The sequence below is a fragment of the Rattus rattus genome, chromosome 17 (assembly GCF_011064425.1).
Source record: "Rattus rattus isolate New Zealand chromosome 17, Rrattus_CSIRO_v1, whole genome shotgun sequence".
Classification (NCBI taxonomy): domain Eukaryota; kingdom Metazoa; phylum Chordata; class Mammalia; order Rodentia; family Muridae; genus Rattus; species Rattus rattus.
In genome coordinates, this window is record NC_046170.1 from 29,724,936 (window position 1) to 29,739,243 (window position 14,308).

General features: G+C 48.2%; 1 protein-coding gene across 2 annotated transcripts in view; it reads right to left on the minus strand.

Moving 5' to 3' along the window:
• Window positions 1-5,075: 5,075 nt before the first annotated feature.
• The window catches only part of Chst4 (carbohydrate sulfotransferase 4), an 11,163-nt gene continuing 1,930 nt past the window's right edge, over window positions 5,076-14,308 (minus strand). For both annotated transcript variants that reach the window (XM_032887920.1, XM_032887918.1), the window contains exon 2: window positions 5,076-6,694. In XM_032887920.1, the coding sequence (XP_032743811.1) occupies window positions 5,513-6,679 (1,167 nt within the window). In that variant the 5' untranslated portion in view covers window positions 6,680-6,694 and the 3' untranslated portion in view covers window positions 5,076-5,512. The remainder of the gene's footprint in view (window positions 6,695-14,308) is intronic.

Sequence of the window (14,308 nt, forward strand, 5' to 3'; positions counted from 1 at the left end):
ATTAATATGGACACGAGCCTCTCAGGTCAGGGACAGAGCTACCTGTGAGTGACGGTCCCAGGCAGTGTCCTGCACACCTTTCTTAAACTCCTTTCTCTTTACTTCCCATGGCACAGCTCTGTACTTCAAATGGAGAAAAAGCATCCTTTGAGAATTCCAAACACACACACACACACATACACACACACACACACACACACAATGTATTTTGATCATTTCCATTCTCCATTCCCTACCTCCTTATTCCTCATGGATCTCCCTGTGTACCCAACCCAACTTCACTCCCCCACTCCCCATAGTCTCCCTGACCTACTGATATCACAGGGTTTTTGAGTTTCCTGTCTGTCCTGGAACTCTCTGTGTAGATCAGACTGGCCTTGAGCTCAAAGATCTGCCTGCTTCAGCTTTCCATGTGCTAGCATTAAACGTGTGCATCATTGGGGTCAGAGAGATAGCTCAGTGGTTAAGAGCACTGATTGGTCTTCCAGAGGTCCTGAGTTCAAATCCCAACAACCACATGGTGGCTCTCAACCATCTGTAATGGGATCTGATGCCCTCTTCTGGTGTGTCTGAAGACAGCTACAGTGTACTTATATATAGAAAATAAGTAAATCTTTTTTAAAAAGTGTGTGCTTAATCATTCCAAGCTCGCTCTCTCTCCATCTCTCTCTCTCAGAACTCACTGACTTTATAATTAATGGCACCCAAATTTTATGGGTGTGACTACACAGAACATGTATCTTCTCAGGATCTCTAGTCCAGAAGAAAACTGATTTTCCCTTCCCCAACCTACTCCACCACTCCACTCACTAAGAAAGGGTTCAAAGCTTCCAGCATGCCCTCTCCGCACTGGAGACCTGCATGTTGGTAGCTCATTCATTTGGATCAGAGTGAAGAGATCACGAGAAGCCCCTGTCAGGGAGAGTTTCTCAGTGGCTGCATGATACTTTGGACAGGATGATTCTGCTTTGGGAAGCGTCCCTGTTCACTGCTTTTAGTGTCCCACTAATGCCAGCAGTGCCTCTACCTAACTGTGACAACTCCAAATTCCCCAGACAAAAGCCTCACAAATCACTATGTGCCAACTGAAAATACTAAAACTAAAAACTAAATAATCCAGGCATGGTGCACACTTTCAATCCAAGCACAGGGGAGGCAGAGGCAGAGGCAGAGGCAGAGGCAGAGGCAGAGGCAGAGGCAGAGGCAGAGGCAGAGGCAGAGGCAGAGGCAGAGGCAGAGGCAGAGGCAGAGGCAGAGGCAGAGGCGAGTTCAAGGTCAGTCTGGTCTACAAAGTGAGTTCCAGGACAGCCAGAGCCCAGAGAAATCCTGTCTCACAAAACCCAACAATCAACAACCCCCCTCCAAAGAAAACCACATGGTGGGGGCGGCCACACCCACATCCTGTGGTTGAGCCACTGATACAGAAGACTCAGGTAGCAATCATCATTCTCCTTCTGTCCGTGTGACTGGTGACACCAGGAAGTGGTGCTGATGCAGCAATCAGCAAGGATTCAGTATTACCTGAGCTGCCTGGCACTGCGCTAGTCACATGGCTAGAGAGTCACAGCTTGGGCTGGAGAGATGGCTCACTGGTTAAGAGCACTGACTGCTCTTCCAGAGGTCCTGAGTTCAATTCCCAGCAACCACATGGTGGCTCACAACCATCTGTAATGGGATCTGATGCCCTCTTCTGGTGTGTCTAAAGACAAAAACTAATATATATATCAAAGCTCACTAAGGATGCCCTCTGCGTTTGCCCACCCATCTTCCCAGTGACTCCTGGGAAGCTTGATGCAGTCATGCTACCCACCCTGTGATTATGAACGAGAACACGGAGACACGAGGGAACCCAGCTGGCAATAGCAGAGCCACCATTCCATGGGTTCAGGACTTCTCGGTTTCTTGTCTCTCCAGCCATGTCTATACTCTCTGTCTCAAGTATGACCATCGTGAGAACATCATCACCCTCATCGAGTCTTTCTGGCTTTGTCTTTGCAGACCCCAACATTTGTCTGGGCATCTGTTTCCAGGCTTCTCAATGGCATGTTCCCTTGTTTCTAGAGAGACTCTCCCTCAAAGATAACGACTCTCTGACTCCTGTAGCATAGGACCCTTCTCGTTCCCTGACCCCGTATCCTGCTCTAGTACAGACTCACACACAGGCTAACATGTCCTCCAACACCAACCTCCAGCATGTTCCACGGCCTATTGTAAAGCCTGTTAAACATGGAATGAGTGAAGACATACTTGACAGAAAGTCATACCCAGACCCGGGCTGTTGGCAACTGCTTTTCTGCAATCCTGTTTAGAAAACCCTCTTCCTCCGGTGGGCCAGAGATGTCTATGAGGAGAACGGTACAATCCTGAGCCTGTTTGCTGGCAGAAGGGTCAGCACACCAGGCCTTCCTGACCACCACCCGTCAGTGATTCATCGCTAAGTGGCCCACATCACTCACACATACTCATTTGACAAACTTTGGTTTCTTAGCCTGTGAGACGAATACAATAGAATTATAATAATACACACATGGACTGTATATTTAGCCACCACAAACCATACAATAAATTATTAGCTTTAACTTGAAAAAAAAAAAAAGACTACAGATCAACACCAAGTCAGATTTTGTACAATCACCAGAAATTGATTTTACCTTTCTATAGCCACCATTCACAGGTGTAAAAAAACATAGTTGTAATTAAACTTCGTTAAAATATTAGCAACCGCCGTCATGACACAGAAAGCGAGACCACACCAGAAGTGCAAATAGAAATAGTCAAATTGTAGTTGAGGTTCCCATTGCTCTCTAAAAAAATAAGTGTTTAAAATTTACTTATTTATTATGCAAATAGGTGTTTTGCCTGCATATATGTCTGTATACCACATGTGAGTGTTAGGAAGTAAACCCAGGTCTTTTGGAAGATCAGCCATCTTTCCAGCCCCTATGCATTAGTTTTTTGAGGTGAGGTCTCTCTTTGAAGCTGGAGTGAATGCATTTGGCCAGGCTAGCTGGCCAGTAAGTTTCAGGAACCCTACCATTCCCCTCCTGCACAGCAACACTGAGATCTTAGATGTACACCATCATGCTCGGCTTTTTAACATGGGTTCTGGGCCTCTGAATTCCTGCACGTGTGGCGACCAATGGACCAGCTAAGCCGTCTCTCCAGCTCCAGGTTGTCAGCTCTTGAGCAGTTCTGAGAGTTGCTTGGGTTTGGCACTCGAATACAATTTTTGCAGCAGTGTACTCGTCAGTGTTAGCCAATCCTGCTAGCAAAGGCGGTGAGCTGACCAAGTGTCTCAGAGGACAGAGCACTTGGTTGCTGCTCAGAATAATGGAGGGGGAGGGTCCTGACCAGACACTGAGGAAGCTTTATGAAGCAAGAAACAATGACAAGTTGAAAGTAATTTCAAAAATGGTGGAACCTGTTGGATTTGGACCAAATAAGTCCTTTAAAAATAAAGTCATAGCTCAGAGGTTCATAAAATTCCAGACCTCTGTGGATACTGTCTGTCTGTCTGTCTCTCTGTGTGTCTGTGTCTGGGTGTGTCTGTCAGACTGTCTTGTCTGTCTGCATACGTGTGCAGTGTATGTGCATGTGCCTATGGATGCCAGAAGAGAGGGCCAGATCCTCAAGTTGGGTTACAGGTAATTGTGAGTCATAAGACACAGGTGCTGGGAACTGAACTTGGGTCCTCTCCAAGAGCATTCTCTTGACCTTGGCCACCTCTCCAGACCCTTAAGTAGACACCTATCTTTGTTCTTTTCACCCCAGTGGTAGTGGCAGCAAGAAAGGTGCTCAGCATGTCTTGGAGACAGGAGGTGAATTTCGTTGCTGCCTAACATAGGGACACACCTTGGGCCAGGAGAAGTCTCTAGACCCTGGAGAGCCCGCTGAGCAGTGTGGTGAGCATCTAGCGTCCCACACCGAGAGGCTCTGATCCCACTGGACTTGAGGAAGCACCTGGCAGTGCACGCTTGTACCAGGTGGTCTTGAAGCACAGCTGAATCCGGTGATATCTACAGAGACTGGGGGAAGGAACTTTCCTTATTAGGGGAGGTGACTACTAGAAACAGGAGGAGATGAATTACTAGAACTGAGATCTTCTGGCTGAGGAATTAGAATAAAAGAATTATGTACAGAGACCCCAGAATAGTGCACACCTTATTACAATGTGTGCATCGTGCATGAAAGGGCTGGTTTGTTGGGTGTCAGCTGTTGTAGCTTGAATGTACAACGTCACACACAGGCTTCTGCCTTTCAATATGTTGTCCCAGTCGGTGCCATTGTTTGGGAAAGTTAATGTCACTCTCAGAAGGTGGGGCCTCTCTGGAGACGTACGTATGTCCCTGGGGGCGGGTTTTCAGGTTCTATAGCTTGGTCTGATGTCCCGTTCTCTCTCTCTGCCTCCTGCACGTGGGAGAAATGTGGTTTTCCAGCTGCACACAGCTGCCACCATGCCTTTCCCACCACGATGAACTGGAGCCCGGCTAGGGTTTATCAGCCAAAAATAAACCTGTTCTCCCCGAAGTTGCATTCGGCCACGGTGTTCCATTGCAGGCAAGTCTCTAATGTATCTGCCTTCCATCAGCTCTGAAGAGAGCTGAGGTTCAGTTTATCATCTGACTCCAAAAGGGGCAGCGTTCTATGTGTTAGGTAATAGTAAATGACAATACAGCTCTCTACCATGAGAATGAGCATTGGTGACTGGTCCTTAGACAACATACGCGGGGATTTCAGAACAGAAGCCGAGGGTATAATTTTCATATCACTGGGAGGCAGTTCCACAGGTCAGAGTCCCATATGGCAGGAAAACACTGAGACGAGATGCTGTCCGTACCTGACACACCTTGAACTTGAGCTCTGGCCCTGATGTTTGGGGACTCTGCTTCCTGTTTCTGATTCCTGCAATGGACAGACTCTCAGGTAAGCATCCACTCCTGTTTCCTTGAATTCTCTGGAAACCTTGAGGTTCATGTCTCTGTGGAAGTTGCTGGGAACTCTTCAGTGAAAGTCCCATTTCCATGGTTCTTTTTTTTTTTTTTTTCCCTCCTGGAGCTGAGGACTGAACCCAGGGCCTTGCACTTGCTAGGCAAGCACTCTACCACTGAGCTAAATCCCCAACCCCTCCCTGACTTTTATTCTCCCCCTTCTTATTGGGAAGCTGTGATCATGGAGGTTTACAGACTCACTCCATGGATGCTGCTTGCTGCGTCCAATAGGCCTTCAGACCGTAGTCTGTGAGGTATGCCCAGGTAGGAAGGCTGAGGAGACAAGAAAGACCATAGTCTTGTTTGAAGGGCCGAAGGGGCTGCTCAAGGCTCCTAAGAATGTTCAAGACAGAAAGATATTGTTTCTTGGCCTTTTAGGCTCGGCTGTATAGACCTGAGTATAAAAGAGACTCCCTGCTTGGGACTGAGGATAAATGGGCACTTAGTTTGTTCATACCTTACTTAAGGTTTCCGTGTGTTTAATGGCGACTGAGGCTGGAACCAAGGGGTGCAGACAGACCTCCTTAACCTTCTTGGAAGACCTGCCCCAAGATAGGGGAAGAGGACAGAAGATCCAGGGACAGGTTGCCTTGCTCTTCTTGGGATCTGACCTGGAGGTATCCCAGCAAATCCATAGCTTCACCACAGTCATCTTGAAGCTGAGAAACCTTTGTATAAGGTAAGGACCAACGCCATGCCTGGGAGACATTGAGGGCATCCCTGGCATTTGTGTGGAAGGCATGCTGACCCATGCCCTTGCCACGGGTGACATTGTGAACCCAGGTTTGGAGATGAGGCAAAAAGTCCAACCCCACAAATTTATACAGTCTGGAAGTCTGGGCTAGAGGTGCCCGGACCAGGTCCTCATACCTCAGGAGCAGGTAGTGCCGCTGCAGAACTTCAGGTAGGGTTTGGATGGCCTTGACTATGTCCACATGGCTTTTGCAGATGATCTTCATGGCATAATAGGGCTGGTCTTCCTCCTTGATCATTTTCAAATTCTGCCCTAGCACAATATGACTGTCAATCATGAGTTCTGCTGTGGTGTGTTCCCGGGATCGGAACACAGCCCGGGGGTCTCGGACCAGGTGCACGATGTGCAGGTTGAGGGAAGGGTCTGTGAGCAGTGGATACAGGGCCTGCAGGCTGAGGAAACGCACCTCCTTGAGTACCACGTGGTTGTGAGAGCGGCAGGCCTTCTCCACCACATCAAAGGGCAGCTGACTGCAGAGAGGCTTGCAACGCTTGGGCGAGCTGATCTGGTCAGCAGGGAAGAAGTCGCAAACAGGCGAAGAGCACAGGGCCCGGCTTTGCTCCCACTGGAAGAGGCTGGATTGTTTTCGGGGGCCCGGGTTCATGTAGGAATCAAAGACGCTCATGTCACACAGGAAGACGGAACGCAGAAGATCCCGCACGGCCATGTGCAGCTTCCAGGCTGTGCTGGTGGTGAAAGTCATCCACACGTGCCAGGCAGGCTCCATCAGGTAGAACACATCCGGGTGCTGCCCAAAAAGCTGTCCCACAAAAGAGGACCCCGAGCGCCAGGAAGACAGGACCAGCACGTGCACAGGCCTCCTGGACTCCTCCCTCTGGAACAAGTGTCTATGACCGGACATGTGGACGAAGAGAGCTACAACTATCACCTGGGAACACAGGAACGCCAGCAGCCTCCCTCTCTTAAACAGCATCATCCTGCGGAAGTAGACCTTTAAGGGGCAAGCAGAGGGGACGGGGCTGAGTTAGGCTGTTACAGTATCTACCTTCTGGCTTCTCTTAGACCCCCTCCAAGGAACAATGTAAAAAATTCAGAAACTTCCTGCAAGCACGAGTCCAGATCTCTCTGCAGAGTAATTCTGGCTCTTTTTTTTTTTTCTTTTTTTTTGGAGCTGGGGACCGAACCCAGGGCCTTGGGCTTGCTAGGCAAGCGCTCTACCACTGAGCTAAATCCCCAACCCCGTAATTCTGGTTCTTAGTTGGATCACTAGGTTCTGTTTTGCAGTCTTTAAAACCCCCACTTCTGGTCCTTCTCATCCATTGAACCATCAAGAATATCCCTACTGGGCTATATTTAATGAATATAGGGGGTACTGCCACACCCCAAACCTTCTACACCCCGACAGAGTGTGGCCTTGTAGGCAAAGCTGTCTGTTTGACCAAATACTGGTTAGATGCCTTGTGGTCCTCCCCAAACCAAGAGAAGTGAGACACTTAGCCACCGGGCTCCTCACCCATTCCTTCATGTGAAGGAGAGTCCCTAAGACAGAGAAGAGATGGACAAGGAGAGAGAGAGAGAGAGAGAGAGAGAGAGAGAGAGAGAGAGAGAGAGAGAGAGAGAGAGAGAACGAGAACTACCCTAGATCAGCAAGAGGGCTTAGTAAGTAACAGTACTTGCGGATAAACCTGAGGTTAATCACTGGGATCAACATGGTGATCAACATGGAGAAAACCAGCCCCAGCAAGCTTTTTTCTGACCCCATAGATGCAAGTACACATATACAATCACACATACACACACACACACACACACACACACACACGTATGCACGCACACACATGCACACGCACAAATATAATTTTAAAAAGTAATAAAATTAGTCCAGTACCAACCACCATGCTAGTTTATTCCTATTAGATAGTTTTTAAAAATAAATTATCTATTCCATTTGAGTGCTTGCTTGCAGGTGTATATGTAAACCACATGCATGTAGTGTCCTTGGAGGCCACCTTGTGAGCCACCATGTAGGTGCTGGGAACTGACTCTTAGAGCTCTGTAAGAGCAGTCAGTACTTATAACCAGCGAGGCAGCTCCCTATCCCCTCTTTTATGCATCACTTGGGGCTGAGGGCAGAACTTCTTGGCCTAAAGGACTGAGAGACACACTAGCTATTCCACAGAGCAGAAATATGAACAGCAACAAGGTGCTAACTTGCATATATCGCCATATAGCCTAGAGGTTCTCCCTTAAGATAGAGGAGGAGGCCCTGCTATTCTGTTTATGATGCACTTTATCAGCAATTACAAGTCCCCCCTGCCTTGGGGTGAATGCATCCCTGTAACCCCGTCTACAAGGGAGGCAGGGGTAGGATTGCAAGTTTGATGCCTGCTTGAGTAACTTAGTAAGGTCCGTGTGTGTGTGTGTGTGTGTGTGTGTGTGTGTGTGTGTGTGTGTTTAAGAGGGCATTTGTAGTTCTTTGGTGGAGAGGGAGGAGTATGAAGTCCTGAATGGACGTGTATTGTTGTCAGGAGCACAGCCATGTCAAGAGCCCCAGCGCCTCGTACCCATGGGAATGGCAAGAATCCTCTGGTCCTAGTATAAATGTTGACAGTGTGTGCAGAGAGCACCGACCTTCTCCTGGGATGTTGACAGTCTGAGACTGCTCTCCTGCAGAGCCTGTCCCCCGTCCCCACAGCTAGACTAGCTAACCCCTCCCCTTCTGCAACATATAATAAGCACGCTGAGTTTTGGGGTTATGCTGTAGGTGTCCCCATCAGGGCGAGCACAGCCCACCCAATCACAGCTTATGTACGACGTTTATTCATTCCCATGTCACCCCAACTGGGTGTCCTGGACAGAGCAGTGCAGGACACCCCCCTAGCATATGCCTGGCCCGAGTGCTAAGAGAGCTCAAGCTGAAGTGACTTTTAATCTCTAAAATAGATTTTGTAAATGAGTGTTAGCTTTTCATTTCCAGCTTCCCAGACCCCAAAACCACCCAAGGAGACAGCCTTAACTGAGGAATTGTCTAGATCAGGTTGGCCTGTGGGCTTGGCCGTGGGGGGATTGCCTTCATTGCTAAGCTGGAGGATTCACCATGCCTGTGATTTCCCAGCAATAACTGACTGGGAACGGCCCTGAAAACCAAACAAACCCTTTCCTCCCTTAAATTATTTCACACAGGATATCTTTTCACAGCAACAGAAATGAAGCTAAAGCAAGAATCGATAATGTGTCTGTGTTCTTAACTCTAAGGAGCTTCCTCTTGTTCCCTTGTACCAGAGTCTCTTTGCACAGGTCTTACATTTTTGTTGGAATTTCGAGATAGGCTGGCCTGGATCTTACGATGGAGACCTAGATAGCCCTAAACTCCTGTAGATTCTTCTGCCTCGGTGTCCTAAGTGTTGAGGTTACAGGGATGAGACACTAAGCCCAGCTTTTTATAGGTTGATTTTTATTAGGATATTTTAATTATATAAAATGTGTCTCACAATGTTATTTCCATACTCATATGTGGTATACTTGGATAATATTCACCCCAGCATTCTCTTATCCCCCATCACCCACTCTTGACCCTCTCTTTAGCTGTCACCCTGCCCTCTCTTTAGCTCTAACACCCCTGACCCTCTCAGTCTAGTCATCTTTCTACTTTCATGTCTTAAAAATTATTTTAGACCTACTGAGTTGAATTAGAATGGCTCCGATAAGAATAAAAGGTTTTATATATATATATATGTATTATGAAATTGTCAAAAGATAAAAATAATAAATGTTCTGACAGTCTACTCAAATGGGGTCTTTTTAATAGGAAATGATTACACAGTTTTCAAATTGCCTTGAAAAGATGTGTTCTCATGGACATGAAGCCCACAGAGGAGGAACAAAAAGTGTGGCTCTCTTAAGACACTGTATGTGGGAGGGAGGGCTTGCCAGACCTAGGACTCTGGGAGCAAGGAGAGATCTTGCTGCCTCAGTTGGGTCTCAGGGGAAGTTACAGCATTCTTAGAGTGAACTGTATGCGGGCTATGTGACACATCTTCAAATAGGTCACAGTGTTTTCCTAGGGGAAAGAAAACGTTAAGAATCCTTCTTAAAGGATTGGTGACTTCTTAAAGTTGGTGACTTTGTGAACTTGTGCCTCTTTGTGAGAGCCAGTGTCAATCTTGTCATTGGTACCAAGTGAAAACTCCACCTCCGAGCCTGTGCAGTTATCAACTCTCCTCTCTACAATGGTGATTCATTCTATTTGTCATTTCAGTCGCTTTCTGTACACACAGGAGATTCGAATGTTTATACACCCTTGATACTTCCCCTCTTAAACAGCGGAACATAGTAAGGCCTCTCTAACCAGAGCGCCTTGTCTTTTCTTTTTTACCTTTCTTCCTCTTGTAAGCATGTTTTGAGAGATGCAGAACATACAAAGCATTTCCTTGTTTCTTTTTACCACACGGAATTCTATTGTATGGACACATACGACAATTTATCTAACCACAGGGCTCCTGGGTTGTTTCCAAGCTTCCGTATTTCAAAGGTTTCAGTCACAAGCTTCTTGTTTACACACTTGTAAGATTAAATGCACAGAAGCAAATTGTTGAGTCAAAAAGTGTGTGTGTGTATGTATGTATGTATGTATGTATGTGTATGTGTGTGCATGTGTGTGTGCACGTGTGTATGTGCATGTGTGAGTGCTTGTGTATGTATGTGTGCATGTGTGCATGTGTGCGTGTGTGCGTGTGTGTGTGTGTGTGCTTCCCTTGGAAATCCCCTTGAACATTCTGGAAGTGTGTCACGATCCTCACCAGACTGTGTGGCAGTGGCACCTTCCTTCTCCTCCATCCCCCTCCCCATCTCTCCCATTCACCGCCAGTCTTGCTTTTCCTCTGGATGATCAAAAGGATCAGATGAGGACCACTCTTCCTTCTTACTTTTTGTGTATGCGTGCGACGGCCACAGTAAACTTTAGTGCCGTTTCTTTCTCCCTGCATTCTCTCTCTCTTTCTCTCTCTCTCTCTCTCTCTCTCTCTCTCTCTCTCTCTCTCTCTCTCCTCTCCTCTCTCTCTCTCCTCTTTCTTCTCTCTTTTTCTCTCTCTCTCTCCTCTCTCTCTCTCTCTCTCCTCTCTCTCTCTCTCTCTCTCTCTTCTCTCTCTCCTCTCTCTCTCTCTCTCTCTCTCTCTCTCTCTCTCTCTCTCCCCCCTTAGGGTCTCTCACTGACCTAGAGATAGCCCTAATAGGCTAGGCTTGTCAATGAGCCTCCGGGATCTCTAGTTCTGGGATTCCAAGTTCCTGCTGCCAGGCCCGGCTCTTTAAAATGTGAGTTCTGACAATGAAACTCAGGTCTTGGTGCTCTCAAGGCAAGTGGACTTGTGGGTCTGTCTCTCTAACCCTCATCTCTTCTTTGTGGCCAAGATATTCCAGCACTTGGCTCAGCAGTTAAGAGCACTTGCTGCCCGAGCATAGGAACATGAGTTCATATCTCCAGCGCCCAAAGAAAAGCAAGGCATGAGCAACTAGGTGAGTGTATCCTGTGCTGTGGGAGAATGCTTTGGGCTTGCTGGCCCCAGTGTCCAGTGAGAGATCCTATCTGCAGAGGGTAAGAGATTCACATATGCACTATAGTCCCCATAGACTCACATATGCACTATAGTCCCCATAGACTCACATATGCACTATAGTCCCCATAGACTCACAGGTGCACATAGAGGCCCCATAGACTCACAGGTGCACATAGAGGCCCCATAGACTCACAGGTGCACATAGAGGGCACATAGAGGCCCCATAGATTCACAGGTGCACATAGAGGCCCCATAGATTCACAGGTGCACATAGAGGCCCCATAGACTCACAGGTGCACATAGAGGCCCCATAGAGGCCCCATAGACTCACATGTGCACTATAGTCCCCATAGACTCACAGGTGCACATAGAGGCCCCATAGACTCACAGGTGCACATACAGTCCCTCTCTGTGCCCTGATGCTAGCACGGTGGACTGTGCCAGTGAATGGTACTTCCTGCCTTGTTGCCCCATGGCTTAGGAGATGACCAGTTTCTAAAACTGAGGTCCAGGAGGGAATACTTAGAAACTATGTCATTTACTGACTGTGGTTTAAGTGTGGTTGGTCCTGTGCCACCATCCCAAGACAGAGAGCTTCTCCGAGGAACAATCGGAGAATTGCTGTAGAACAAAGATAGGAAGCAATAGAGTATCAGGGAGAGGAAAGCTGGAGGAGAACTCAGCCGGTGGACAGCCAGAGACTAGACTAGAATTTTACAGGCAGGTCCTGTAACTGCTTCAGCCCAAAGTGCAATCTCTTGGCACTAGGAAAGCAAGACTTTCCTCTATCCCCGCCCTGTGCCAACTCTGTCCTGCAGGGATCGATGGCTCTGGGCCTTCCTTATGTGCCAGCTGCTGCTGGCCTTAAACCAGGCCCTTTCTGTGTTTTCTTCCCCCTTTTTTTATGGTGGTAGGGTTGGTGTTGGGGATTGACCTGGCCCCTTTCTCCTGCTGTTCTATCATGAAGCCGTGGCTCCAGGCCTGTTTTAATTCCTCATGAACCCTGGCCAAAAAGAGTAAGCTTTTGTGAAGCTTGTACGGTCCCTGGTCACCAGGCTCTGAGCAGCACATGTTGGCGCGGCCCAGGCCACTAGAAAGCACCCTAGTGCACATCTCAGGCAAAACATATCTTAATAATCAACAGTAGAGGCAGGGGACACTCCTGGGCTGGTGACCATGAGGGCACTGGTTACCTGATGCTCAAGGAGGCTCACTGGGGAGAAGAAAACCCTCCAGTTGCAGCCTGAGTCATACCCTCCTATTGGTAGAATTCCTCTCTGCTTGAGGCCTTGGCATTTCCTTCCTCTCCCTCAGCTCCCTCCCCCACGGTCTCGGCTCTTTCTAAAGCACCTCCTGTTACTCTCTTGGTCTAAAATCTCTTGGATGAATGTACTAACACGTACAAGCTGAAACCCAAGTCCCCAGGCCTTGTGCCCAGGGCCTGCCCTGCCTGTCCTTTAATTCCCTGTTTCTATGCCGATAGCAACTTCCGGGTCTCCCCAACCTGCCTTCTTGCAGAGGAGCAGGGAGACACTAGGGGGGCTGCCATTCTTCCTTCAAGAGAGTACTTTACAGGCCCTCTTTCTCTCCAAAAGAATGCTATCCCTCTGTCTCCCAAATGTGCACGAAGATCCCGCCAACTGCACGTGGCACAGCCGCAGACTTCCCACCGAGCTACAGTTACTGAAGAGGCAGCCATGTCTTAGCTGGCTCTCTGTGTGAGATACTTGTGCAGCCGATTAGGACGCCTTAAGCCTCCTGGACCAGTGGAGTCCATGGCTAATTGGTTGGAACAAGAAGAAGCAAATTGTTAGAAAGCAGAAAAGCCTTTGAGCTTTGTTTGATACCTAGTTTCATGGGGCTCAGACTGGCCTCCAAAGTGGTCAGATATCAGGGGATGACCCGGAACTTCTGATCCTCCTCCGTCCAACCCTCGAGCGCTGAGAATTTATAGGTGTGCACTAAAGGTCACAGTGACAGGTGCCTAGCATCGGCTTGGGACCAGACAGGCATGAAAACACTCAGGTCTTGAGACCCATCATCAGAGGGGTGTTGGTGAGGGGGACCTATGTCAGGTGCAGGGATCATGGCGGCACCAGGGTTGGAAGCTTCCGTTCATGGTCTGACTACAAGGGCTTGGATCACAGAGCCTGCCCCGCCAATCAGGAGCACATAAGCTTTTAGAAGCAAATGGGAAATCCTGATCAAAATCGACTAAACAAACAGACAGACAACAGACAGACAGACAAAACCCTGGATATCAATGTAAGAGGCCAGCATTCTAAAGACTCCCCACCACTCAATTTAGATTCTTTAGGGAACTCATGTCCCAGCTAGCAGAAGGTAGAGACAGCAGGAAGTCGCTGTGCACAGAGAATGGAGGTGGGCTGGGGACACTGCCGTCACCATAGATAGCCTACAGACCTGGGAGACTCTTGGGGATAAGTTTCCAGATAAAAGCAACCACAAAACAAACTTTGTTTGAGACAGCGGCTCACACTGCATCCAAAGCTCAACCAAACAGCGATCTCCCTGTTTCTGCCTCCCAAGGGCCAGGATTACACACTTAGCCACCACACTCTGACGAATAAATTCAACTCCTGCCTGCCCATAGGCAGTGCTGGGCACACAGCTCAGGGAAACACCTGTCCATGAGTGTCTGAGTGAACCAATATCCATGGGGACAGTCTTGCCACTCAGGGTGCCCTTGATGGCTTGAGGGGAGTGGGTAAGATGTCGCATTTATTTTATACATATAAAACTATTCCATGGGAGTGGGTGGGTGGGAGTCGGCACATCCTCATAGAAGCAGGGAGAGGGGGAGGGGCCATGGGAGAGGGAAGAAGGGAGTAACATTTGAAATGTAAATACATAAAATATCCAAGAAAAATAAAGTTAAAAAAAAAAAACTGCTCCAGTCCTAATGAAACAGAATCATCCAGGGCCGTTTGAGGCAGAAGTCATGTCCACCTCAGCTGCTGCGCTTGCTGTATAAACACCATTATATTTCACATCTACAATATACTTCTGGACTTCCTAAGCCCTCTGTGGGG